Source organism: Plecotus auritus, assembly GCF_963455305.1.
Source record: "Plecotus auritus genome assembly, chromosome: 9".
Classification (NCBI taxonomy): domain Eukaryota; kingdom Metazoa; phylum Chordata; class Mammalia; order Chiroptera; family Vespertilionidae; genus Plecotus; species Plecotus auritus.
This window is the reverse complement of record NC_137783.1, coordinates 146,733,160-146,761,053: the sequence shown is the minus strand read 5'-3', so window position 1 is coordinate 146,761,053 and position 27,894 is coordinate 146,733,160. Positions and strand designations below refer to the sequence as shown.

General features: G+C 42.0%; 2 protein-coding genes and 1 long non-coding RNA gene across 4 annotated transcripts in view; 2 read left to right on the top strand and 1 right to left on the bottom strand.

The window, feature by feature from the left end:
- The window catches only part of CAPRIN1 (cell cycle associated protein 1), a 41,211-nt gene extending 27,038 nt beyond the window's left edge, over positions 1-14,173 (top strand). The window contains exons 12-19 of one of the 2 annotated variants that reach the window (XM_080688022.1): positions 1,341-1,402; positions 1,849-1,959; positions 2,183-2,332; positions 3,225-3,375; positions 7,535-7,729; positions 8,205-8,305; positions 9,138-9,201; positions 10,729-14,173. In XM_080688022.1, coding sequence (XP_080544148.1) covers positions 1,341-1,402; positions 1,849-1,959; positions 2,183-2,332; positions 3,225-3,375; positions 7,535-7,729; positions 8,205-8,305; positions 9,138-9,201; positions 10,729-10,793 — 899 coding nt within the window. In that variant the 3' untranslated portion in view covers positions 10,794-14,173. The remainder of the gene's footprint in view (positions 1-1,340; positions 1,403-1,848; positions 1,960-2,182; positions 2,333-3,224; positions 3,376-7,534; positions 7,730-8,204; positions 8,306-9,137; positions 9,202-10,728) is intronic. The other variant, XM_080688021.1, reaches the window with a different exon arrangement.
- Positions 5,472-17,114, bottom strand: LOC308257897. The gene is made up of 3 exons (XR_013961649.1): positions 16,897-17,114; positions 7,549-7,711; positions 5,472-6,476 (listed from the first exon to the last, which is right to left on the bottom strand). It is a non-coding gene; the product is annotated as an uncharacterized lncRNA (long non-coding RNA).
- A 63-nt stretch (positions 17,115-17,177) lies between these two features.
- NAT10 (N-acetyltransferase 10) overlaps positions 17,178-27,894 on the top strand; it is a 33,867-nt gene continuing 23,150 nt past the window's right edge. The window contains exons 1-6 of the mRNA XM_080688018.1: positions 17,178-17,345; positions 19,673-19,794; positions 20,670-20,761; positions 23,466-23,637; positions 24,962-25,084; positions 26,753-26,814. Coding sequence (XP_080544144.1) covers positions 19,687-19,794; positions 20,670-20,761; positions 23,466-23,637; positions 24,962-25,084; positions 26,753-26,814 — 557 coding nt within the window. The 5' untranslated portion in view covers positions 17,178-17,345; positions 19,673-19,686. The remainder of the gene's footprint in view (positions 17,346-19,672; positions 19,795-20,669; positions 20,762-23,465; positions 23,638-24,961; positions 25,085-26,752; positions 26,815-27,894) is intronic.

Below are 27,894 nucleotides of genomic sequence, written 5' to 3'. Positions count from 1 at the left end.
TTTCAGTCACTGGCTACCCTCTCCCCTGGCCCCATGGTAATTACTTCCTGACTTACAAACTATAGACCAGTTTTTCCTGTTTCTCTAATTTATGTAAATCAAATTTTGCTTGGGCTTTTTAAATGTCAAGATGAATCTAGGAATAAAAAATAATAGAGGTGTTTTTTTCTGAAGAATGTTTGTAGTTTTTTGGAGACTTTCTGAACATTTTATTACCTAAAAATGAGATTTAACAGTCAAGTGGGTAAGAGAATGCTTAAGAGGAAAGGTGAAGATCTAAAAAGACAGTTGAAGTTTCAGACTCACACTAATCTTACACCATTATTTGAAATAGCAGCACTAAGTAGAGTTGGTACCTTTATTGGGTTAAGTGGATCATTAGTGATTTTAAGTCTTGTTTTCTTCCCAGAAAATGTCAGCATTAAGGGCCCAAAAGTGCAACTATGCAAGTAACACATTTAATGTATAATTTTAAATGTTATATAAAAAGCATTGCTGAGTAAAAGCATGTTTAATGACAGTTAATCTGGTAAGGTAGTTGGGATTTTTCCCAAGGAAAGGGAGCTCATCTTGGTCACATCTCTACCAAGAGTTAGAAAAACGATCAAGGTTAGGCGGTTGGCTGCTAGAAATGAATCAGAGTTATTGGCATTCATTTTCTGAGCTCCACTGGAGGAAGAAAATAGTTTTCTAAGCTGGTAAGTTGTGCTAAAGCATTCATGTAACTCAGGTAAGGAAATGCTGAGTCCATTAGATCAGCGGTCGCCAACTGTTCGGACCCTACTGCTGCATTAGATTCTCCATGGGAACAGGCAATCTTAAGTGACTAACCAAAGATCCTGTATTTTTTATTTAATTAATGTATTTGAAGATGCTTCATTGATTTTTTTTTTTTTTTTTTTTTTTTAAGAGAGGAAGGGAGGGAGGGAGAAACATCAATAGGCTGCCTCCTGCACGTCCCCTACCGGGGATGGAGCCCACAACCCGGGCATGTGCCCTTGATCGGAATCCAACCCGGGACCCTTCAGTCCACAGGCCGACACTCTATCCACTGAGCCAAATCAGCTAGGGTTGCTCTCTACCTCTTTGTTAATACTTTATCACTAACATCTTTACCTTTGTAAAACAGAATGAAAGCCTTGTGAGAGTTGATTAATAATGATTACCAGTAAACACAATACTCACTTGAAAGCTAAAATTCAAAGTATCTTCATGATTGTCAACAGTTTATTTAGAATTTGGCTATAGAATTTTGCCTTTTGCTACAAAGTAAAAGGTATTTAGACATCTTTGAAAAAATTTAATTTTGTATAACGATATTTTTTTGGTCAATTTTTCAGTTCATTCTGAATCTAGACTTGCTCAACCTAATCAAGTTCCCGTACAACCAGAAGCTACACAGGTAAGAGTGATACAAATATTTTTGCAGGTTTGTTTTTAGCCAGTTCTTCAGTCACTTTCTTAGTTAGCTTATGAAAATCAGGTATGAATTTGATGGGTGTCCAAATCTGGCATGTGTAGCTTTATTTCTGTGTCTACATTTATTTTTCTTGGTGATGTTTAAAATGTTTTTCTAATTCTTTTTTTTTTAATAATAGTTTATTATAATGAAAGAAGCAGCTTTTAGACATAATTCTAAAATTTAGTGCAGATATTACCATTTTAGAAGTATTTGTGGGGACCTTATAACTGGACTGGTGTTTAACTTTGAGCTTCAATAATGTATGTATTTTTTGTAGTTGTTAGGTTTTATAGTCTACCTAACAGGTACATCTATTTTTTTAGCTTTGCATGTATTAGAGTTGGCTTGTAACAGAAAGAAGCTTTGATTACTTTATTTCCGTGTAGGTTCCTTTGGTTTCATCCACAAGTGAAGGGTATACAGCATCTCAACCCTTGTACCAGCCTTCTCATGCTACAGAGCAACGACCACAAAAGGAACCAATTGATCAGATTCAGGCAAGTTCTGTTACCAGGTCATATAAACTTGATGAGGTGCTTATTCATGAATTGGGCTGAGGTAAATTACTGTTAATATAGTGACTCTTCATTTTGGACCTAATGCATGTACCTACAGTATATTTATTTCATGAAATAGTTAAGTTTGTTAATACACATATGGGCAGTAGCCTTGGCTAAGTCTAGTTTATCACTAAAGTGCATATATTCACTTTGTGTTTAGGCAACAATCTCTTTAAATGCAGACCAGACTTCAGCATCCTCATCCCTTCCTGCTGCCTCTCAGCCACAAGTGTTCCAGGCTGGGACAAGCAAACCTTTACATAGCAGTGGAATCAATGTAAATGCAGCTCCATTCCAATCCATGCAAACGGTAGGCAAATTAATTCAACCAACATTGAGTACCTAGTGTGTACTATTATCATGCTAGAGTTTCAACAAAAAGTCTTCATTTAACTTTGTGCTTGAGTCTGCATCTACCCTAACTGGAGGGTATATTTAATTGAACCTAAACTCTGATTTTCCTGCTTCCAGAGGTAGATTTGAGTCTTAGAGGAGTTATGTGATCATATCTTCTTGTTTTACAGTTGCACCCTTTTGATTTGATTAACAAAATTTTAAACATGCAGAAAAGTAGACCAAAATAACATCCATATATAAACATTGTCACCTAGATTTAGCAGTTGTCTACATTTTGCTGTATTTGCTTAATTGTTTACTGAAGTATATCAAAGTAAATTCAGGCAGTATGGTACTGCACCCTGGTTCTTCAGTAAACACCTCTAAATTGCAGTTTGTAGAAAATAATGATAATGGAAAATAATCAGTGGCATAGAGTTAAATCAGTGCTCATAGGAAAATTCATAGTGTTAAATACTTAAAATATTAACTTGTGATTGAAAATATCATAAAAATAAAATAACTGAAGTACATATTCAACTCATTTCAAGTTTATAGAATTAAATTGTGTAACTGATATTGTATCAGGGGTTTATGCCTTTTATACAGATTTGTCATTTATAATAGCATTTCCAAGGCTATTGATTATATGTCTTTAGATTTTTAAAATCCACACTCATAATGCTCTGCTTTAAGTGCTGTATGGCATATATTTTTTCCCACATTGAAGTGCATTAATTGAAGGGTGTGTGTGTGTGATGTTTGAGCCTTTTTTACATTTGAGGTAAAACCAGCATTGGAGTCTGCCATGTTAAAAGTGAGGAAATTAACATAACTGGATGAACTAATCATTTATTTACTTACAGGTGTTCAATATGAATGCCCCAGTTCCTCCTGTTAATGAACCAGAAACTTTAAAACAGCAGAATCAGTACCAGGCCAGTTATAACCAGAGCTTTTCCAGTCAGCCTCACCAAGTAGAGCAAACAGAACTTCAGCAAGAACAGCTTCAAACAGGTAGGAAACCCAGGGTCACTTCCTTGGCTGCTTGCTTTCCAATGCAGTTGTTGACAGTGTAGGACAGTTTAGACTTTAGAGTGGCCGCATCCAGGAATTTGTGTTTTAGCATTAGACCTTACCAATTTTGCATTTTTGATCCTGAGTTAAATTGAGTATGTATTTGCTATATATGAATAACGTGCAGTCTTATACCCATTTTCCTTTGGTAGGTGAGCTTTCATAGTATCCTTTTTATTATATGATTTTAGTGGAATTAAACTTGTTATTCAAATTATGATTAATTTTGCTTTTAATTGCTAATTTATTAAAGCCTGCTGGCATGATACTCAGCACTCAGTTATACAAAGTCAGGAAGCAGTAAGGAGTTGGTGGTGGCTGCATTTGGTTGATTGGTTGAAACAAAAGTCCTTGTTGGAAAGTATGTTTGTAATTTGGCCTGTTAGCATACCTGTCAGTAATAAAGTAGATAAAGATATTTTAGATTGTTAAATTTGTAACACATGAAATACCTTTTTAGGTCTTTGGTTATTTAATTCCTAGGAGTTTAATTGGGATCCCACAACAAACTATGGCAAACCCTGCAAAAACCATAGTAGTTGTTATTACTTTGAATTTATCAGACTGATTTAAGTAACTATGAACTTTTCTGATTAGATCTGGATTAACATGGTAGATTTTTCAGTAATAAATTCTTACATAGCCCTATAGTACTCAGCACTTACTAATCAGTAGGGAGGTTAAGTTAGTCATAATCTGATAGAAATTTGTCAGTTATGCTGTGTGTGCTCAGCTTCTAAATAACTGGGCTTCTTGCTCTCAGGCTCCTTTAATTATTTCATTGCCATGTACTAGTATTCATAAGTTGGTTTGGAGCAGGTAAATTTAGGACCTTTTGACATTGTGCTGACATGCTTGCTATTTTGCCATTTTTTCAAGATGGTGTGATGAAATTAAAAGTAATTACTACATATTGGTTAATTTTACCCCTTGTGCCAGTTGATTTCAAACTGTCTTGCTCTTACATTCTACTTGAGTTCACTACTAATTGATGGAAGCACTTGAGCTAGATAGATAACCTTTTGTTATTTTATTTTATTTATTTATTTTTTAAAATATATTTTATTGACTTTTTACAGAGAGGAAGGGAGAGGAATAGAGAGTTAGAAACATCGATGAGAGAGAAACATTCATCAGCTGCCTCTTGCACGCCCCCCCACTGGGGATGTGCCCGCAACCAAGGTACATGCCCCTGACCGGAATTGAACCTGGGACCCTTGAGTCCGCAGGCCGACGCTCTATCCACTGAGCCAAACCGGTTTTGGCTAACCTTTTGTTATTTTAAATGATATTATTTATAAAGATTAACTGCATACATTCACAGACATTTTCAATAAAAAAGCAAAATCACCCCATATATTTTGCTTATTTAAACTTAAACCTCTAGCCCAGTCTCCACACAGTAGCCCCGAGTGATGATTTTAAAATGTAAATCAGATGTCTTGCTCTTGTTCAAAACCTTTCAGTGACTTCCCATTTTATTTAGAAAAGCAATCCAAAGTCTTTGGTTTTTAAGGTCCTTTATGATCTGGTCCCTGCCTTGATCCTGTGTATATCCTATTTCCTTCCATAGCAGCCATAAGCACAGCAGGTTCTCTGCTCTCTCATGGCCTTTACACTCCTCCTTACTGTCTGAAACTTTCTTCCACTAATGTTTGCGTGGCTTTGTTTATTGGCTTTTTTTAGGTTTTTGCTCAGATAGCACCTTACAGAGACCTCCCTTCATTGCCCTGTCTAAATATATCACACTCACTTTGGTCACTCATTTATCCTGCTATGGTTTAGTCTTCATCACTTATTTCCTGATACTATATAGATGTTTTCACTTGTATGTGTATTTTATTCACTTATCTCCCATTATTAAAATGTCCATCTGGGCAAAGATTGTGCGTTAGTAACTGATACATCCCTGATGTCTAGGACATGCTTGGCATGTTGAGGGCACTCGGATAGTTGTTGAACAAATCAGTGTGTCCCATCATTCCAGAAGTTTTGTTTAATTTGAATTAAAGGAGAAAAGGAATTCTGGTATTTTTAAATAAAGATCACTCTTTAATTGTTTTGCTTTGAGTTTCTTACAGTGAGATTTGACCAACATTAATTCTTAGTGATAAAAAGTGAGTCGAAACGGTTCTTTTACCTACTTTCTACCCGCGTACAAATGAATCTTTTTAGATAGAAAATGTTACTTGTACTGGTGATATTTGCTTGTAATTTTAAATTTTGGGAATGCAGTAAAAGGTAATTAATCTAAAGATGATAATAATAGTGTATTTGTTCCATTACATAGTTGAAAAAGGAGTCATGATCCCTTCCTTCCTAGACATTTTCTAGCCTTTTAATCGAAAAATAGCATTCTAAGAGCTAAAATGTACTTGGGGTTTCTTTCTTTCTTTGTTTTTATTTTTTATTAATTTCTTTATTGATTAAGGTATCACATATTTGTCCTCATCCCCCCATTCCCATCCCAAACCCCTCCCCACACATGCCCCCACCCCCCTGTTGTCCGTGACCACTGGTTAGGCTTATATGCATGCATACAAGTCCTTTGGTTGATCTCTCCCCCTTACCCCCTTACCCCTCCTCTCCCCTACCTTCCCTCTGAGGTTTGACAGTCTGATTGATGCTTCCCTGTCTCCGGGTCTGTTTTTGTTCATCAGTTTATGTTGTTCATTATTTTCCCTAGATGAGTAAGATCATGTGATATTAGAAATACACTTAAAAGAACCGAAAATGAGACAAGCAATAATAATGGTTATGCTGAGAGGCAAATGAATCAGTCTTTAGTGAGTTTCTTTCTGGGCCAACAGTTCTTTTGAGTCCCAATTTCAATGTCAAACAGTTCCTTATGTGTACATGTCAGCAATGATATTTCAGTTCTGGATGGTGGACAAATGGTGGTAATGCAGGTCCGACCCTGTCTGGTTTGGTCCTGGGCAACCTGCAGCGACGCACAGCTGCTGACTGCTAGTATGGCAAGGCGTCGTCAGCGTCTTCCATCTCTGGACTGTTTCTCTTCTGTCTTCATGGCTGGAGCAGTCCTGTCAATTGGGGTTTCTTGAGTATATAAAATAGGTCAGGTAAAGATTTTCGAGAGTCACGCCACCTTTTCTTTCTGCCCAAGCATGGGAGATCTGGGCTGGCTAGAGGCTGCTGTTTTTGTTCCTGGGGTATAGGCAGGCCTTCCTGTGGTCTCTACTTTCCTCACCTCCCAAAGGTATAAGAAGCACCCCATTTTTTGCCTCCCCCACCCCATGAATTATGAAAACTTTCCTCACCTCCCAAAGGTATAAGAAGTACCCCATTTTTTGCCTCCCCCACCCCATGAATTATGAAAATTACGAACATTGGCATAATAGCAGAGATGTGCCTTGGTATTTAACATTTGAAGGTTTCTAGATCCCCCCCACTGAGGAGGACGGGTGCAGAGTAGTGGGCCTTCTAAGACCTTCCTTTCATTCTAGCTGGCTGCATGCCAGTGTATCATTTAACTGTCTTCAAAATTGGCTGCACTCAAAAGTGCTTGAAATGAATCAAGAAGTAAGGGGGGTTACAAGTTGAAGGCCTCTGCTGATTTATCTTTGTAATTGACTGAATATTGTAGCTTAGCTATGGAAACATTTTTTGTGTTTTCACTAAATTTGAGGGAGATTTAAAAGAATAAGAAAGCTTCAACTACTAAGGAACCTTATAATGAAAATAAGTGATTAAATGGTATAAAATGGTAATTTTACTGTTTCTGTATGTGAGATCTTTTGAATTTTTGGTCTTGTGCTAATAGGTGTTGCCTCTCAGAAGATGTTTAATATAGCTTTTCAAATCATTTGGAAGGATAGAATTGTGTGTTCTCACACAATGGTGTGCTTTCAGGGATAGAGAATTGTTGGAGATTTGTATTCTGTTGTAGGAGCAAGGCAGGGACTTATTAATGTGTAGTTTTCCCTATTAATATGAAAATTTATGTAAAGCCAGAATTAAACTTTGAGGAGGCTGTATAAGATTCTTCTTAAGCCAGAAAGCATGTGGGAGAACAAATTGTAATGAGCTGTGTATAGCGTGTGTGTGTATTTACATGTTTTTTCCCTCTCTTTTATTATAGTGGTTGGCACTTACCATGGTTCCCAGGACCAGCCCCATCAAGTGACTGGTAACCACCAGCAGCCTCCTCAGCAGAACACTGGATTTCCTCGTAGCAGTCAGCCCTATTACAATAGTCGTGGTGTGTCTCGTGGAGGCTCTCGTGGTGCTAGAGGCTTGATGAATGGATACAGGGGCCCTGCAAATGGATTCAGAGGTAAAAATTAACAACACCAAATTCATGCCCTTTCCTGATTTGTAAAATATATAGAAATAGTCATGTTTTTGGGAAAGATATGTATCTCTCTGCATTAGTCTCCTATATAATTTAAAAACTTTTACATATTTTGAGTCATTTAAATTGACATTGAGTTTTTTGTAAGTGTTAGGTCCATGCCAACTATTGTCCTATAAGGGATAATTGCTTTCTATATATTATCAGACCTTAGCGATATTTTTTTGGTTGCTTTTTTTTGCCTTTTCTTGTGTGTATGTGCATGGATGGGAGAAAATTTCATTTTCTAATTAATGCTCATAGAAATATGTAAACAAATTGGGTCAGGAGAGTAATTAGAAATTAATATGAATAACTATCATGGCTTATAATTTTTTAGTTCTTCCCTTGGTCAGTAGTAAGAAAGTAAACATTCCTTGTGAAGATAAGAAAATTATTCTCTTGTCCTAAATTTTAGGAGGATATGATGGTTACCGCCCTTCATTCTCTAACACTCCAAACAGTGGTTACACACAGTCTCAGTTCAGTGCTCCCCGGGACTACTCTGGCTATCAGCGGGTAGGTAAAGTTGTTTTAAAATACAAAATGACTGAAATATACCAATGAAAGTGATTGTAGTTTCTTTTTAAAATATATTTTTATTGCTTTCAGAGTGGAGAAGGGAGAGAGAAGCATTGATCGGCTGCCTCTTGCACATCCCCCACTGGGAATGTAGTCCACAACCTGGGCATGTGCCTTGACCGGGCACCGAAACCTCAATCTCTTGGTTCATAGGTTGATGCTTAACCACTGAACCATACTGTCTGGGCTGTAGTTTCTTAATGAACTTGATTAACTAATTTGGGCTGATTTTATACCTGTGTTGTTTTTTTAAAAATTATTTTTATTGAAATCCGAGAGGAAGGAGAGTGAGAGAGAGAAACATCAATGATGAGAGAGAATCATTGATTGGCTGCCTCCTGCACACCCCCTACTTGGGATTGAACCCACAACTCAGGCATGTGCCCTTGACCAGAATTGAACCCAGGACTCGTCAGTCCCTGGGCCGATGCTCTATCCACTGAGCCGAACCAGCTAGGGCTGATTTTATACCTTTTTACAAGATACTTCATTTTGGAGAAGGATGACTTTTGCTTTTCTTAGCACTCAGTGTAGGTACTCATGTAAGAACATCTGTTAAAAACAATGATTTTTAAGAGCAGGGAGAAAGAAAATATTTCATTGAACATTCTTAAGAATAGGAGTATAACAATTACAGAATAATAGTTACATTGAAATGTCTAAAAGAATAAGGAAGAGTTCTGTATTTTGCAAGTATTTGACTAAGAATCTAGAAGGCTAAGGCTTTAAAAATTACCTTCTCTTCACTACTAACTAGCATGTCTTTTAGGATGGATATCAGCAGAATTTCAAGCGAGGCTCTGGGCAGAATGGACCACGGGGAGCCCCACGAGGTAATATTTTGTGGTGGTGATCCTAGTTCCTAAGTGGAGCTTCTGTTCTGGCCTTGGAAGAGCTGTTCATAATCTGCATGTAGGTTACTTGTTAGGAATACATTTATCATTTCCAGACTTGTTGCAAGGGATTAAATGAAATGCTCTGTTTCTAAAATTTATCTTGAACCCAAATTTAATTTTTTGAATGACTTTCCCTGTTACTATACTGTCTCAAAAACAAGAACATTTTTCCTCCTCAGAAAAAAAAATGTTTTTCCAACTGCAAATTATTTTTCAGGTCCTAAAACCTGCTAAATGTTTTTAGGAAGTACTTACTGAAACATTTTGTAAGACATTTTTGGAATGAGATTGAACATTTATATAAATTTATTATTCCTCTTTTATTTTTGAAACATGCATATTATATTTTAGGGCCAGAGACCCTTTAATGGCCAGATAAGCCATAGTTACATTTAGAGAACCATTTAGAAGTCATAGAACTTAATTGAAATTTCAATGCCTTTTGGACCACTATTATATAAATACCCATTTATTTCTGACTTTTAAACAAAACCTCCAAATTCTTAACTAATTAAATATTTAAATATACAGCTTTTAAGAGTTTTTGGTTTTGTCTATTACTGTAGGAAAACTACTTCGTACTATTTGGGCAGGAAGTCAACCTATGTAACAGAAGTAGCATTTCATATGATCTGAAGTTCTAAATGGTTCTCTTATTTGAAGGATGTAAATTGAATAGGTTTCCTCTAGATATTGGCCATCACATGTATAAAATGTATATTTAGGAGGAATTATAAAGTACTTTGATTTTAATGCTAATAGAAACTGGCCAGCAAAAGGTGCATTTTTAAAAAATTAATGGATCACTGGGAAATTATTGACTTGAAATATCAAAGGATATTTGCATGTGAATGTGAGTTATGTTCATTTTCACCTTGTAGCATATTCTATGAAAGTTGAATTGACTGGTAGCTAAAAATTGTTTTAACAGCATGTAAAAAGTTATTTTATCTGTTACAAGTCATTATACAATTTTCAATGTTATGTAGTTTATTTTTAAAAGTTTAGGTAATAAGGTCTGTTTTTCATTCTGGTGCTTTTATTAATTTTGATAGTATGATGTTACTTACTACTGAAATGTAATAAGCTAGAGTGTACACTAGAATGTAAGCTCCATGAGAGCAGGTACCTTGTCTGTTTTCACTGCTGTATCTATTTCCAACGCCTGATGACAGTGCCTGGCACATAGTAGGCACTCAATAAATACTTGTTGAATGAATGAATGAATGAGTACTGGTGGAATACTCCATTAGCTCTACTCTTCTTTTAGCTAGAGAACATGAGCAAATTTGGGCATGACAACTTCCAGGACAGGTGAAACTTGAACACTGAAGAATTGACCTCTTAAACCTAATAATGTGGTCACAAGCTACCCACATGCTTCTTGACTTCAGATGAAAATCTGCTTGAAGGCAAAACAAATAGTATTTGAAAGAAAAACCAAATGCCATTTTTGTCTTCTAGGTCGTGGAGGGCCCCCAAGACCCAACAGAGGGATGCCGCAAATGAACACTCAGCAAGTGAATTAATCTGATTCACAGGATTATGTTTAATCGCCAAAAACACACTGGCCAGTGTACCATAATATGTTACCAGAAGAGTTATTATCTATTTGTTCTCCCTTTCAGAAAACTTATTGTAAAGGGACTGTTTTCATCCCATAAAGACAGGACTACAATTGTCAGCTTTATATTACCTGGATATGGAAGGAAACTATTTTTACTCTGCATGTTCTGTCCTAAGCGTCATCTTGAACCTTGCACTTGATACTCAGATTCCTCACCCTTGCTTAGGAGTAAAACATAATATACTTTACAGGGTGATAATATCTCCATAGTTAACCGAAGTGGCTTGGAAAAAGCAAGATTGACTTGTGACATTGGATAACGTCTACAAATCAACCCTAGCATTATTCAGTGGTAATTGACAAAAACATTTCCCTTGAAAGGAAGATGGAAGGAGTTTGGTTTGGCAGAAAAACTGCATTTCACAACTTTTCCAGTTAAATTGGAGCACTGAACGTTTAGATGCACATCAAATTACGCATGGGCCCTTAATCACACATATAAGGTTGGCTACCAGCTTTGACACAGTACTATTCATCCTTGGCCAAATGACTGTGGTTAAAAACACATGTAAATTGCTTCCTAACAGCTGACACTATAAGACAAAGCCAAAATGCAAAATTAGGCTTTGATTGGCACTTTTTGAAAAATATGCAACAAATATGGGATGTAATCTGGATCACCGCTTCTGTACTTAATGTGAAGTATTTAGATACCTTTTGAACACATAACATTTTCTTTGACAATGATTTTTGTAAGGATTGGTAATACCTATCATTCCTTATGATGCTCATTGTCTGTCACTAATCCTTGGATCTTGCTGTTGTGTCACCTGAAGTGGTACAGGTACTGATGAACATCTATAATGGATGATCCTAACACTCTTGGCCACATGTTTTCCTGCAGTCTGAAGGTTTTTAAAAGAGATCAAATGCCTGCTGCTACCACCCTTTTAAATTGCTATCTTTTGAAAAGCACCAGTATATGTTAGATTGATTTCCCTATTTTAGGGAAATGACAGTCAGTAGTTTCAGTTCTGATGGTATAAGCAAAACAAATAAAACATGTTTATAAAAGTTGCATCTTGAAACACTGGTGTTCAACAGCTAGCAGCTGTTCAATCATGCATTGTTAGTGTTTCAAATTTTGTGGTCATCTCCAGCAGCTATTTCTATAGTACTTAAATTTGTCTAACCCTAATTATCCTTTTCTCCTGGAGGGATTTATATTCAAAGTGGTGATTCCTTCCCTTAGATGCATAGGGAGAGTCACAGATTTTGATGGAGATTGACAGTTTAGTAATTTATGTACTATGCTGGAATATGTGCTAGCAGTTTGAGCACTTAGTTCTGTGTGCCTATGAACTCAATGCTGCTGGTCGTATCCCACTTTGACTTCAAGGAGAACTAAGCCCACCTATTAAGCAAAGGTTACTAAGTTAATGATATTTTCTGTGCAGAAGTTACATTTTTTAAGCCTTTAGCTAAGGAATTTTTTTTAGTAGGTGCTCAGCACAAAACTATTCTCAAACATTCATCATTAGACAACTGGAGTTTTTGCTGGTTTTAACCTAAAATGGATAGGCTGTTGAACATTCCACATGCAAAAGTTTTGTAGGGTGGTGGGAAGTGGGGGGGAATCTTCAATGTTTATTTTAAAATAAAGTAAGTTCTTGACTTTCCTCATGTGTGGTTGTGGTACATCATATTGGAGGGTTATCTGTTTACATTTGCAAATGAGTATTTATTTTGTTGGCACCTCCCCTTGTGTGCTTTAAATGACATCTGCCTGGGATGTACCACAACCATATGTTATGTGTATTTTAGAGGGATTATATAGAATATTCGTGGTTTATTGGGTAATCCCTAGATGTATGCTTACAGTCCTCTATAAAACTAAATTTGCTATCGGTGTAGAAAATAATTTCATGACATTTACAATCAAAATTGAAGTAAATAAGTTCTTTATACAGTGATCTCAATCAGTTCAGAGATGGGATGGGGAGAAACACTTTCTAGATTTCAAAATTCTATGCATTAGTGTAGATGTTGTGAATGTGTAAAGGTGTTTGTTTGATTATATGTTTTTTAAAGAATTGCTTTTTTGAAGTACTATGTATTTTTTTTTTTTTTGGCATTCTACCATTACAGTGTAAATGTAAAGCGTTTATGCTTCAATTCAGACTATATTTTTAAATATTTTTTTTATTGATTTTTTTTGGGGGGGGGAGGGGGAGAGAGGGAGAGGGATAGAAACATGGATGAGAGAGGAACATCATCGATTAGCTGCCTCTTGCACTGCCCACTGCCCCTATTGGGGATGGAGCCCGCAACCTCTTGGTTCCTGGGTTGATGCTCAACAGGTGAGCCACACCGGCTGGGGCCAGGCTATATTTTTTAAAGGAATACCTCAGTCTGAGGCAGAGAACTTTGTAAAAGGTTCCTTTAAGATCTAAGTCTTGGTTCTAAGTATTCTGTCTAATATATTAATATATTTGTCCTATCCGCAGAAAGGCTTTTGTTTGGTCAAAAGCATATATTAGCAGAGTTGCAAGGAAATGATTGTCACGTGTCACTGTAGCTTCTTGGTATAGCAAGACTCCATACATACAAATAATTTTTGTAAATGCACAAATACCAGTCATCTCACATGGATAATGTGGCTTTTGTTTTAAAGCTTTAAGGTAGAATGTCATGGATTGCCTTGGTTAGGGCAATTTAATTTTCAGATCCTAATATCCCTAAAGAATAGGGAAGAGTTTTTCCTGATCATTGTTATCTTGATACTAAAGTAAGTATCCTTTACATATTTTTAATCAGTTAGCTTGCATAGTTGTTTTGCCTCATATATGCAACATGGGAGACTTTCCTGCTTATAGGAGAAATGAGAATGTGTTTATTATCATCAGAAGGCTCATGAACGGAGGTGCTTTGTTGACAACCAATTCATAAAATGTAGAAGGTAGTTGAGTAGTCAGTCTTATAAATGTCTTAGGAAATTTGTATTATTTTATTTTCAATGATATATCTAATTAGGGGGAAATGATATACAGATAAGCACTGAGTTCAAACCCTTCATTTCATCTTTAAGCTCCTGAATTCCTAACTCACTGAGTTCTTGTTAAGCCTCTTAAGTTTTGTTGACTATATTTAAAAGAGTTGGTATTGCCCTTTGAACTTACCCCTTCTAAAGAGGTAATGGGGAAGGAAAATCCTCAGGAAACTGAAAGTAAATTGTTAAGGCTTATCACACCTTTTCCAATTTTGAATTCTACAAAAATACTGGAGAAGACTAGTGAATGTTTTAATTACATTAGATTAAATCATTAAAGTCTTATTCCTTATTGTCCTTGAGTGAAGTCTGCCTTAGTTGCATATACTATTCAGCAAACTTTAAGTAAAGATGTATTCCTTAACTTAGGAGGAGAGAAAAAAGCTTAAAGACATCTCTGGTAGCCTTGATTTCTAAGAGGACAGGACTACAGTATTTTAGTAGGTGCTCAGCACAAAACTATTCTCAAACATTCATCATTAGACAACTGGAGTTTTTGCTGGTTTTAACGTAAAATGGATAGGCTGTCAATACCTTTAACAGCTGCTCTGAAGCCTAATCCAGTCCCATGCAGAAGACTGGCTCTTTGAGTTTACATAGTGAAGGTTCACGTAATCCAGTGGTCGGGCGAGCCACATGCGGCTCTTTGGCCCCTTGAGTGTGGCTCTTCCACAAAATACCACGGCCTGGGCAAGTCTATTTTGAGGAAGTGGCGTTAGAAGAAGTTTAAGTTTAAAAAATTTGGCGCTCGCCGAAACTGGTTTGGCTCAGTGTATAGAGCGTCGGCCTGCGGACTGAAAGGTCCCCGGTTCGATTCCGGTCAAGGGCATGTACCTTGGTTGCGGGCACATCCCCAGTGGGAGGTGTGCAGGAGGCAGCTGATCGATATTTCTCTCATCGATGTTTCTAACTCTATTCCTCTCCCTTCCTCTCTGTGAAATATCAGTAAAATATAGTTTAAAAAAAAAAATTTGGCGCTCAAGAGAAATTTCAATCGTTGCACTGTTGATATTTGGCTCTGTTGACTAACGAGTTTGCCGACCACCGACCTAATCTATTAATAAGCCAATTTTTAGTATTGTGTTACTTGTAAGTACTAGTTTTCTTTGAGTCCTGTGTTTATATTAGGGAGCCAATGAACTAAATCTTCATTGAGAAAATTTGGGTAGCCTTTGCCAGGCATGCCAAGCACTGAGCATTCAGTGGTGACAAAAATCACTGGTTCCTTCTTTCACTGAACCGTCTAAAGATACTGATGTGGCATTAAAGTGTAGCAAACGCCACGATGGAGTAACAGCTTTTAAGGCCATGTCTGATAGGATGTGACCCAGTCAAAACGATCAGGAAAGACTTCATTGAAAGGGATGTTGAACTAAGACTTGAAGAATGAGGCAAAGAAGGTAAGAGGAAAGCATGTACAAAGGTCCAATCTCCAGTGACTGAGAATGCTCTCTGGCTCAAGTGAATACAGACTTAGTAGAGTGAGAGGCGGAAGAAGCACACACAAACCACTGGAGATGTCTTTATAGTTACATGCCATGTTTTATTTTGTAAGAGTAGATGGGGACTATTGAAGATTTTTGAGCTGTGTGTACAGGGGGAAGGATGGTGGGCCTCCTAATAAATGCCATTTTAAAGAACATTCAGTGCAGTGTTGAGAAGAAAATGTCAAGAGATGCCTGTTAAAGTAACGTATGAAATACGAAGTGTGGAGGGTGGTGAATGGATTCTATGTATTTCCTATCTGTATACTTTGCTGAGTTCTCCGGGCCTTGGTTATCAGACTTATCTATATCTAATATTTTTTCCTTAGATGACCTCATTTAATCTCATGATTTTGACACAATTAGCATTTTAGTGTGAAATATTTCTAGGTCCCAAACTCTTGAGGCAATTCATACTGTCTTCATTTGAATGTGGTGAGTATGCCAACTTGATCTCTTGATTAGCCCACATTCTTCCAGTTACTCAGAACAGACACATCTGGGACATCGTCTTGAATTTCCTTTCATACCCTATACCTAGCCCTTACGCAAATCCACATGGTTCTACCTTGAAAATATATCCTGAGTCATATAGCACTTGTGACTATCACCAATACCAATTTAGAAGTTAACTACAGTAGCTTATAATGGTTCTCCCTGCTTCTATTGCTATAATTTTTGCATAGTGGGCCAGAGTGAGCCTTTTAAGAGAATAGATTTTATCACTTGCCTGTATCCCAAACTGCAGTCCTTTCCCATCACACCTGGAGTTAAGTCTAAATCAGTGGCCCACATGCCCTTCATTACCTGGCCTGATCTATCATTTTTTTTTTGCTCATTACTCTGGCCACACTGCCTGCTTTGCCAAGATTGTCACTAAGTTTGGGTCTTTGCTTCATGTCCACCTCTAAAGCAGTTCCCTTAATCACTGGATATTTTAGCTTTACTACCATTTAAAACCTACCTGAAGCTTAACGAAGGACAGGAACGTGGTGGTTACTATCCCTTGTGCCTGGATGGTGACTGTTGAGTAAAGAAACTATCAGCTTTACAAGTGTCTTACTTTGGGGAAAGTTTCAGGGAGCTAGGGAAATGAGCCCGATTTCAGACTTGAGGTGTCCGAAAAGAAGTGTCAAGCAGTTGAATTTGTTAAGTTCAACGACCTAGCGAGCCCAAAGAATGTATGGGTGACCTTGTGACCATGTGCTTAGGCGAGTTACCCGGGGACAGTAAAAGCTGAACCCGGGAGCTGGTTTTCAGAAGAGCGCCAGCATTGGGTGGCCGTGGGCCTAGGGAACCTGCGAAGTACGGCGGCCGAAATGGGTGTAAAACAATTCCATACTACGAGGTCATAGACTGGGTGTGTTGCTTAGGTGAGATGAATGAAATAGGTCTGCTGATCGAGTTTCCTCATCTTGTCACAGTAAAACAGTAAGGTTCTTAAATAAGAGGGTCGGTAAAATTACGCAGATTCCTGAAACCAGGAACGTCTCGCATAATCGGGCTAATATTGAAAACCCTGGACTACTTACCAAGTGGTGTCCCGGACCTATCCGGCACCCGAGCTACCCGGCACAGGGAAGGGCCGAGGGTGCAGGCATCTGCGTGCTTATTTTGTCCTTGGCAGCTAGATATCTTCATTTCTATATGAAGAGGGGCAAATTACATGCTGCACCATAGCAGCCACCCGCAGAAGTAAAAGCCGCGGTCGCGACAAAGATGGTAGCTCCGCCTCCCGGGTCTTGACGTCATCACGCAGAGACAGGGCTGAGAAAGGCCCCCTCGGGCACGCGCCGCCTCCCAGCGCGGGCGAGGCGGGGCGGGGCGGGGCGCGTAGCGGAGCCGGGCGAACGCAGGAGGCGGCGTCCGGCGTCCGCTGGGGGCAGTTCCTGCGCCATCCTAGGAAGCTGCTCAGAAGCACGTCCTACTCCACGTGCTTCCGCTTCGCTGCTATTTGGAATTCGCCTAACTCGGGACTCAGGTACTTCTCCCGGGGTGGCGGGCTTGGGTGCCGAGGTCGGTGTCCTGGGGCCGGAGGAGACCGGCTCGAAGACGAAGGCTCTGCACCCATGCTTGTGCCCGGCCCACGCCGGCTGCCGCCCCGCCGGGCGCTCCTGGATGACAGGAGCCTCTTCCCCAATAGGCAGCCACTCGAGCGCTCTCGGGGGGTGCCTGGCTCGATTTCCACCCTCTGGGGACCTCTAGCTGGAGGAGTCGAGGTGGTGGGGTGGGTGACAGCACTTTGGCCTTCCGCGGACTTGCCCGCAGTACCTGAAGCCCGGACAGGCGGACCTGGTTGCCGCGCTGGGCGTTGAACTGAGGCAATCTGAGTCCAGATCCTCCCACACTCTTAGCTGCTTGACGGCGCTCATTCCTTTTATACTCCGTATTCAGCAGTCACATTCAGGACTTCGTTTTGTTTACTAGTACACCTTGAAGGGTGCCTGGCATATGGATGCTATGTGTATTTGTTAGACGACAGATGAGTGAATGAAAAATAATCACCCTTTTTCCTCCTACGAGGCCTTCCTCATCCATTAAGCCTTTCATGGCAACAGTAATCTAGGACTTGAATCAGAAGTCAAGACTTTGGTACTATTCTGGGCCTGCCAGGTAACTAGAGCAAAAAGCAGTCCCAATAACTATTATTGATGGATTATAATGGGTCTTTCTGTGGCCCGCAACACAGCCGTCAAGATGGGCAGGTTAGAAAAAACTGGAGTGACCAGGCTTCCCAGTCAGGCAGACTTGAGTGAGTCCTGTCTCCATAGCTTTTCTTCCTTGGGATACTTGCTCCTTTCCTTATAAAATGGCAACCACTGACTGTGACGTAGTGTTTATAGTAAAATAGAAATACTAAATTCTATATTTGGATTGGGGAATTACAAGAACAGTAAAGGCATGGTTAAGGTTCAGTTAATGAGCTTTACATTTAGAATGTAGCAGACACTGGAGTTTCTAAGTAACTAATTTAAAATTTCATGTTATAAATGTAATTAACATATCCGATGTTTCTTTGGTGTATTTATTATGGTAATGATGTGATATTTTATTATATGTAATTACAATAACTTTTGAGGTCTGCCTGGCGTGTGAATTTTAAAAAGCAAAATTCCCCCCCCCCCAAAAAAAAAAGAACAAAATAAGAATCAGCAATCTCAAATCTAGAAATAACTACTTTATATTTTGGTGTTTTCTTCCAGTCTTTTTTTCCCCCCTCTCTTTTTAAAAAATAATACTTTTATTTGTTGATTTCAGAGAGGAAAGGAGAGGGGGAGAGAGACAGAAACATGAATGATGAGAATCATTGATCGGTTGCCTCCTGCATGCCTCCCACTGGTCAAACCTTCAGCAGCAACCCTGGACCTGTGCCCTGACTGGGAGTCCAACCGTGACCTCCTGGTTCAACCACTGAACTATGCTGGCCAGGCATTTTCCCCCCTCTATGTATTAGTATATGCATAAAAAACCTGGTATTATACTTAATCCTGCCATGTTATTCTCTCATGAGCATCTATATCCATATTTGTAGATAATTTTAATGATTTTGAAAAAGTTTTATTGAAAACTGCTTTATTATATCCCATAGATATACCATTATATAGTACTAGAGGCCTGATGCACGAAATTTGTGCACTGGAGTGGGGGATCCCTCAGCCCGGCCTGCGCCCTCTCACAGTCTGGGACCCCTCGCTCCTTACTGCCCACCTGCTCGCTGCTCCTTACCGCTCGGCTCGCTGCTCCTTACCGCTCGGCTCGCTGCTCCTTACCGCTCGGCTCGCTGCTCCTTACCGCTCGGCTCGCTGCTCCTTACCGCTCGGCTCGCTGTGGAGGCAGCGGGAGAGGCTCCTGCCACCACCGCTGTGCTCACCATCCGTGAGCCCGGCTGAGCGGCGTTCCCCCTGTGGGAGTGTACTGCCCACCAAAAGGCAGCTCCTGTGTTGGTCAGTGCACATCATAGCGACTGGTCGTTCTGGTCGTTCTGCCGTAATGGTCGCTTAGGCTTTTATTATATAGTATAGTCGCTATTTTTTTGAACATTCTTTCTGATTTTTTAAAATGCTCCTCCATATACTTGTGAATTACAGCTTTCCTGTTGACTTCTCATGTTGAGGGAACATTTTCTTCACCCCCCAAGCCTCAGTTTCCTAATTTTAAAAATGAGGGTGATGTCTTCCCTGGAGAGCTGTGTGAGGGTTAAGGTGTTACCTGTAAATGTGCCTAGTACAGTCCCTGGCCTCGCAGCAGCTAATGTTCCTCACCCAGAACCTGGTGCTCATGTCTGTGCTTCCTTCCTTTCTGTTTTAGCGATAGTATTCACCATGCATCGGAAGAAAGTAGATAACCGAATCCGGATTCTCATAGAGAATGGGGTAGCCGAGCGGCAGAGGTCTCTCTTTGTTGTGGTTGGAGATCGAGGAAAAGATCAGGTAAGGCCTGGGACAGGCTTCTGACTTACTGTGTGCAGTCCCAAAGAGTCAGCATGTTACAGGCCCTCCTGGGTTTTAGCACACAATGACATTAAGGTCCCTTGACTGGTTTTCTTTTTTAATGCTTTCTTTAAAAAATTATTTTTACTGATTTCAGAGAGGAAGGTGGAGGGATAGAGATAGAAACATCAATGATGAAAGACAATCATTGATTGGCTGCTTCCTGCACACCTCCTACTGGGGATTGAGCCCGCAACCCGGGCTTGTGACCTGACCGAAAATCGAACCGTGACCTCCTGGTTCATAGGTTGATGCTCAACCACTGAGCCAGACCGGTCCAGCTTGATTGGTTTTCTTTTTTAGTATATTTTTTTATTGATTTTAGAGAGCAAGGGAGAGGGAGAGAGAGAGAAACATCAATGATAGGGAATCATTGATCGGCTGCCTCCTGCACGCCCCCAACTGGGGATCGAGCCTGCAACCCAGGCATGTGCCTTTAACCGCAATCGAACCCAGGACCCTTCCATCCGCAGGCCAGTGCTCTGTCCACTGAGCCAAACCGGCTAGGGGCTTGACTGGTTTTAAGTAAAATGCCAACTGGGAAATCTTCCTTTATTTATTTGTAAGTGATAAATACTCTGTAGTTAGAATTTTTAGCAGACAGGTTAACAACTTTAGATGCCTTGAGTGTTGGGCTGAGCACAAGGTTAAGGGTGTGTGGCTTCTAGTCCCATCTGGAGCCCTACTTGCCTTGTGACTTTGGGCACTTCCCTGGCCCTCAGTTTAGTTTCCACATCTGTCAAATGAGGTCTTGGGCCTGGCAGCCTCTAAGGTCTCTTTTGGTTCTGAGATTCTGTGACTTTTTCCTTTGGCAGGTGGTCATACTCCATCACATGTTGTCCAAAGCAACCGTGAAGGCTCGGCCTTCGGTGCTGTGGTGTTACAAGAAAGAGCTGGGGTTTAGCAGGTAAGCTCGGCCCTTTGAGTGCCCCATGCTACTTACATTTCCTGCTCCTTAGTTAAGTGCCAGGAAATTCTTTCTTTTCTTTTTGAGCCTTTTAATTGTTTTTATTACTCAAAAAAGCTTCATTTTTAAAATTTATTTAGCTTTCTGACTCTGTGCTTGTGCCTTCAACACTTTCACAGCGATTTTCTGCTCCTCAATAAGGAAGGCTTGAACCTGTCACGGCCACATTTAGCACACGTGGATCTGCCGTAGGCCCTGCTGACGTGTTTTTTTCGTTTTAGACAACCTCATTAGAACCTTAGGTCTCACAGCATGAACTCCGTGAAGTTGGCCTGGCACACACCATATGCAGATGTTGGTGCTTTCCCAACCTTCTTGGTGTAAAGTAAACAATTGTGTTACCAGGGGTTCAGGACAGCCTAGTTTTGTTAGAGGCTGTATTGTAGGACAGCCTCCAACAGTACGTCAAATTCTGGACCATGGTGAATACCAGAATTCACCGTCCTTGGAGAGCAGGAAGTGATTTCTTGAGTTTCTCTGGGATTGTTAGTGGGGGTGCTGTCTCTGAGGACATTTCCAACTAGAGAAAATACTAGTGCTGGTGTCTTCCTTCGTTGCTGACAATAAGTTTCAAATCATTTTCATGCTCTTTAAGTCCCCAGCGCAGATCCTTGCTTTCTGCACGTGATTTTTCTTCCTACTTTCCTAAGCCCATTTAATGCAAGCTCCCTTAATTGCCTTTCCTTACCTCAAATTTTCGCTCTCCCTCTTCCTTCCCTTTTGTCTCTGAGGCTGTCCCTCATCCCATGTTTAAAGCAAACCCTTTGGTCTACTCTGGATCTCTTCTCAAACTGCTCTCAGGACCTGCACTTTATTTCCTCTCCCGATACTCTATACCCCTTTGAAACTTTCTCCTTTTTCCTGTTAAACATGCTCAGCTTTCTCCATTATTTAAAAAAAAAAAAAAGGCTACATACCCAGCCTTATCCCTCAGTTTAGCATTTTTTCTCATTCTTATTGCCAAATATCTTGAAACAGAAGCCTTTTGCACTTCCTGGCCACCCTCATGATCAAATTGTGCTCTTGGATATCATTGATGACTTGATGCCCAATGCGATAACGTTTCTTCCTCTTTTTCCTTCTTTTCAGAGCTCTTCCTTCACTAGTTTACTGCTGTATTTGACATTGTGCTGGCTAATCTTATTTCTTTGAACCTGTGAACTTAAGACTTGGGGCTGTAAGTAGCAGACCTTCAGCACAAACACACTTAGGCACAAAGGGAGTGTATTGGAGAATAGGGGACAGCTCAGGTCCCTCAGGGGATGAGACGTCAGCTCTGCTTTGGGCTGTAGAGCCACGATGCTCCCAGTCTTTGCTCATCCTCTCATCTCTGCATGTCTGCTCTGTTTTTTCCCACTTTAGCTCAGCTTTCTGTTTCCTTTCTTTTAAAAAAAAATGTTTTTATTGATTTCAGAGAGAGAGAGGAAGGGAGAGGGAGAGAGAGAAACATTGATGGGCTGCCTCCTGCATGCCCCCTACTAGGAATCAAGCCTGAAACCTGGGCCTGTGCCCTGACTGGGAATTGAACCTGCAAACCTCTTGGTGCATGGGACAGTGCTCAACCAACTGAGCCACACTGTCCAGGGCAGCTTTCTGTTTTCTGTTGTCCCTATTGCAGACACAGACTTGAGTTTTATATGTAGAAATCAGTCTTTCTCCCTAATTCTTGTGGAAAGACCCCTCTCCCCCCAGCCACTGAGCCGGGGAGGTGGGTCGGTTACCCAGCAGAAACGACAGCTCTGTGTGTGGAGGAGTCCGGGGTGCAGAATGCTGTCACTTGGCAGATAACCTCAGAAATGCCCTCCTTTTCTTCCTCAGACCACCTTCCTGCGCTCTTCTCTTCCCTTTGATCGGATTTTCTCCTCTGCTGAGCCCAGCTGGCATGTGTGGTTCTGTCCTTGGGCCTCTTCCTTTATTCCCAAATGCGTTTGGCTCTGATGCTGACTCTGAAGTCGTATCTCCAGCTCTGGCTGCTCTCTGCTGTGGTGGGACTTCCTGCCTTCGCACCTGCTCCTCCTCTGCTCCGGGGCCACTGCTGCCTCTGTCATCACCTAGCGAGTGCTCCCACCTCTCAGGGCTGCTCCTTCCTGGAGCTTTTCCCCGGTCCCGCAGCCCCGCCTCTTCAGCACTTGTCTCCTCTTGCAGTGCCTGTCACCCTGGCAGTGTTGTCTTAGGTTAGAACTGCTTGGGGACTCAATCCCCCAGTGTGGGAAGGAAGTGATGGATTCCTTTAGGAAAGCTGAGTGAACGAGCCTGCCGTCACCACGCCTTTCCCAGGTGTTCTGGGGAGGGCGCCCTCTAGCTGAAGCAGTGGCTTGAGACTGAGGTAACGAGGCCACTGAGGTTGGATTCAAGCTCTGGCTCTGGCCAGAAGAGGTTTAGGTCCTCTCATCACCCTTCTTTTAAAGTGACAGAGCAGGACGGCAGAGTTCACACAGGCTTGCCTCTGTCTCCCTCCGAAGCCCAGCTTCTAAACCACTCTGCCAGTGCCGCTCTGGTTTTCTTCACCTTTCAGGGGAGGGGATCAGCCCCACAATTTCCAGGTTCCCTCCCGGCTCTGAGGGTCTAAGCAGGTGATCATTCGCTCCCAATTCTCTAGCCCCTCTGGTTAACTGGCTCTCGTGGGATGGGGGGGTGATTGCAGTCACCGGAAGAAAAGAATGCGTCAGCTACAGAAGAAAATAAAGAATGGGACACTGAACATAAAGCAAGATGACCCCTTTGAACTCTTTGTCGCCGCCACAAACATTCGCTACTGCTACTACAATGAGACCCACAAGATCCTGGGCAATACCTTCGGCATGTGTGTTCTCCAGGTGGGTGACATCCTCCGGCCTGGCCTGGAGTCAGCATGGGGGGGTGCTGGGCTGCCTGGTTCCCCAGGAGAGCAGTGGGCAGCAAGAGAAGATTCACACGAACCCTCCTCTCCCAAGTATTATCAGCGGAACACTTGGCCACTTTCAGACAAACGATAATTCATCCCGTATTAAGAGAACAGTTTCTACTTAAAGTGGCACTTGTCTAGTGATACCAACGCTGGCAGTGATGTTCTGTCACAACGGAGTCTAACAGGCTAGAGCTGATAAAGAAAGCACTGTGACCTTCAAGTGACCCCAGGACCCCAGGTCTTGATTGGAAATAACTGAAAACTTTGGTGACAAGGTGGCCTTGTTTTAACCAAATGTGTACAGACCTGTGCGCTCATGTCCTGTCCAGAGTGCCTGACTGGCATAACCCCCACCAACACTCTCCTGCCCCTTCAAGTCCTTAAACTCCCCTCACTATCCCCTCACTCCCCCCCCCAGCCCCCCCCCCCCCCCCCCCCCCACACACACAGAACTACCCGGTGAATTTCTTCACTGGTATGTATTATTTTGTCTGGCAAGTTAATAGACTGTTTTACATTTGTCTTTGTTTTGAGCTCTCATGGTCTTTGTTTTATTCTTTGATTCACGCACAAAAAAAGACATTTAAGCACAAATCCCCACACTTTGGTATGTATTTATTTACATGTACTATTATGATTACATACATTGTAAAGCAAACCTTACAAAATATAAATTAAGAAAATCATGACTAGAAGTTCTAATCCCCCCCCTCTGCCTTCCAGTGGGTTGTGCCACCCACTGCTGGCTTGCATCCCACCGTGGAGGCAGGAAAAAGCATTCTGCCTCATACTCTCTTGATTACTGACCCATAGTGAGTGTTGTTAAGCTTACCACTGTTACACTGTTACTAGTGGCTCCTTTAAGCAATGGCTCCCCCATGTGGTGCAGTTGAGTTTTGTCAGTTACAGTTTCCATCTATAAACATATCAGAAAATGAATGTGAGATGTTTTTGAAATTCAAGTTTGAATCAGTGAAGACTGGAGGATGGCTGTCCAAAATGTATGTTATCAGAGATTATTAGAAACACTTTTGACATGTAAAACCAGGTACCCCTATTCTCCAGGGCTGGGCTTTCTGTGGTAGCCCTCAGTAAGGGTAAGGGTGTTTGTGTGTGTGTGACCGGTGAGTTGGGTGAGGGGTGTGGTCTTGAGCTTGTACTCTGAAGCCCTCCTTTTACTTCAGCACCTGGCCCTTGGGTAAGCTTCCATGTAGGTACTCTGCATGGCCAGCCCTTTCTAAAATCTCTTCCAGGATTTTGAAGCTTTAACTCCAAACCTGCTGGCCAGGACTGTAGAAACAGTGGAAGGTGGTGGGCTGGTGGTTATCCTCCTACGGACCATGAATTCACTCAAGCAGTTATACACGATGACCATGGTAAGTGTCTGTTTTGTAACTTAATTGTGGAGGGCTCAAATCAATTGTTTTTACTGTAGACCACTTTGAAAGATTCCTATTGAGCAACTCCAGTGAGTGGTCAGCACTGGGCTGGGAGCTCTCGGACTGCAGCTAATGAGAAAGTCACTGCAGCAAAATCTCAGCGGCCCTGAGTGTGCCTAGGAATCTCTGAATTTTGCATTTGCTGCTGGGCATTTGCAAATTCTATTCCAGTGAGATTCAGAGGCAATGCAGCCGTCATAGAGTTAAATTTCTAAAATAGTAATCGCAGAGACTTGTGCCAGGGCCTAAATCTGTGTATTGCAAAAAAGGGGCCTGTGCACAGAGTTCTTCACTGGCCCTTATCCTAACGGAGAATGAAGGACCATTTTCTCTCCCACGCTAACAAGAACTTTGACTCTGGGAGGGGTACTTTACTCCCAAAGCACAGGACATGGTCAGGAGGGGGGATACGTCTCATCGGATGCCACGTGGTGTTCCGAGCAGCAGGTTTGGAGTCCTGTCCACTGCCCAGCTGTTCGGAAATGGTGTAGGATTGGCCTCAGGGTTTTGTGAGCTGCATCCATCCGGTGAAATGGCCTTTGCTCAAATCTTAGTACCTGCTTCCTGTCACCACTCCTCCTCCCTTACTTGTCACTATCGCCCCTCTGGCCTCCTTGGAAGTCCTCAGACATGCCCAGCACACTCTCACTCCTGGCCTTCGCACTTGCTGTTCCCAGGCGAGTGTCTGCATGGCCCACTTCCTCACTTCCTTCAGCTCCCTGCTCGAGTATCACCTCCTCAGTGTGGTCTCTTCTCACAGCCTGTTGAGAATAGGGGGTTTTGTCAGTCACTCCTTTAACCTGCATTCTTTCTCTTTAAAGCAGTGGTTGGCAAACTCAGTCAACAGAGTGACAAACCGCGGCTCGCGAGCCGAAGTTTGCCGACCACTGCTTTAAAGCATTTTACAGCTCCTGTGCTAGTCTTTAAACTGCATAAGAGCAGGGCCTTCGTTTTCTCCCTGGAAGAGGGCCTGGTCTTTAGTAAGCACTCATTAAATATTTGTGCATGAACAAGTGACTCTGTGCCCATAGCAGTTGGTTTGTTCTTCCTCCCTCTCTCACTTGGCTGCCTGCTTATCACCTCAGAGGCCCTTCCCTTACTACCCCATTAAGTAGTCTCCCCCGCCCCCTTCTGCTATCATTGCACCCTGCTTGCTCATTTGCAGCGTTTGCCAAATCTTGTATCTGTTTGCTCACTTGTCTCCCTCTAATCACGGGGCTGTAAGCTCCAGGAGAACAGAGGTCATGCTTTCTAAACACCAGCGTGTGCCCAGCATGTCTGCCATGGCTGGCGTTGTTGGTATGTATATTTTTTTAGTGAACGAATGGATACATTTTTTGATGCTGGATAAAATGTGGACAAAGTCGGAGATGAGGTGAGGGGCATTTTGTTGGAATAAGGAGCATGGCGCTTGGTGTCTGATCCCAGTTCCAGCAGAGAGCGTTTGGCCAGTTCAGCGCAGCGGGTTATGGAGAAGTGGGTTTGGTTTCCAGCAGCATCGCTGGCGCCTCCTTTCTCCCAGGGCTGCTCCATGGAACTTCTTCCCCTGTGGACCCTGCGCCTCGGCCCTCTGTGGATGCCTTTGTTAAAGATCTTCTCTTCTAGGACGTGCATTCCAGATACAGGACTGAGGCTCATCAGGACGTGGTGGGAAGATTTAATGAGAGGTAGGTCAGTGGCATATTTCTCAGGCCTTTATTGTGGGGAGCCAGCGTGGGAGGGATGTTTTATCTTGGACCCAACTGAGAGTTGGGCTTCTGTCTTAGGGGTGGTAGTACCGGAGCCCATATGGTGAGACCTTGGACAGCAGCAGCTGTGAAACTAACAGAAAGCAGTGCAAGCGAGTGGGAAGCTGGGCCAGGAGGCCTGGATTCTGTCTCGCTCCCGGCCCTCACCCAGTCCCTCTCCCGCTCCCTCTCCGGCTCTCAGCTAACTCATCTGTCAAAGGGGTGATTTGTCTGGGTCACTGTTTCCTGAAATGCGTTTTGCAGAACACTAGTGTTTTCATTTTTTTAAAAAATTTTTATTGATTTCAGAGAGGAAGGGAGAGGGAGAGAGTGTTAGAAACATCAATGATGAAAGAGAATCATTGATTGGCTGCCTTCTGCACGCCCCCAACTGGGGATCGAGCCCGCAACCGGGGCATGTGCCCTTGACCAGAATCGAGTCCGGGACAGGCTGAGGCTCTATCCACTGAGCCAAACCGGCCAGGTGAACACTAGTGTTTTAAGGGGGACCTTCTGACAAAAGGGTTTTGTGGCCCAGTATGTCTGGGGAATGCTGGCACTGCTTCTCCTTTACGAAGAGTCACGTTAGCCTGTTGTAGCCTCGGGAAGTCCTGCAGCAGCAGGGGCCTGTGGAACGGATGCTTCCCCACGTTTATTTGGCCACAGGGCCCTTTTTCGGGGAACACCAGTTAGCAGCCCGTGAAGCACCTTGAGAAGCGGTGGCCCCGAGCAGTAGTTCTCAGCCGCAGCCGTTTGGGCCGGGGATTTGGCAATGCCTGGAGCCATTTCGATTATCACGTCTTGCGGGAGGGGTGTAGTAGAGGGTGCTACTGGTATCTAGTGGGTAGAGGCCAGGGATCTGCTAAACAGCTTAAAAGCCACAGGGCAACGAAGAACGATCTGGTCTAAAATGTCAGTGGTGCTGAGGGTGCGCAATCCTGGCCTTGAGCCCTGGGGCCTCTCTGAGACTAACTCCCAGGAGCAGGACAGGAAGTCACGCTGTGCTCCCCGAAGCCTGTG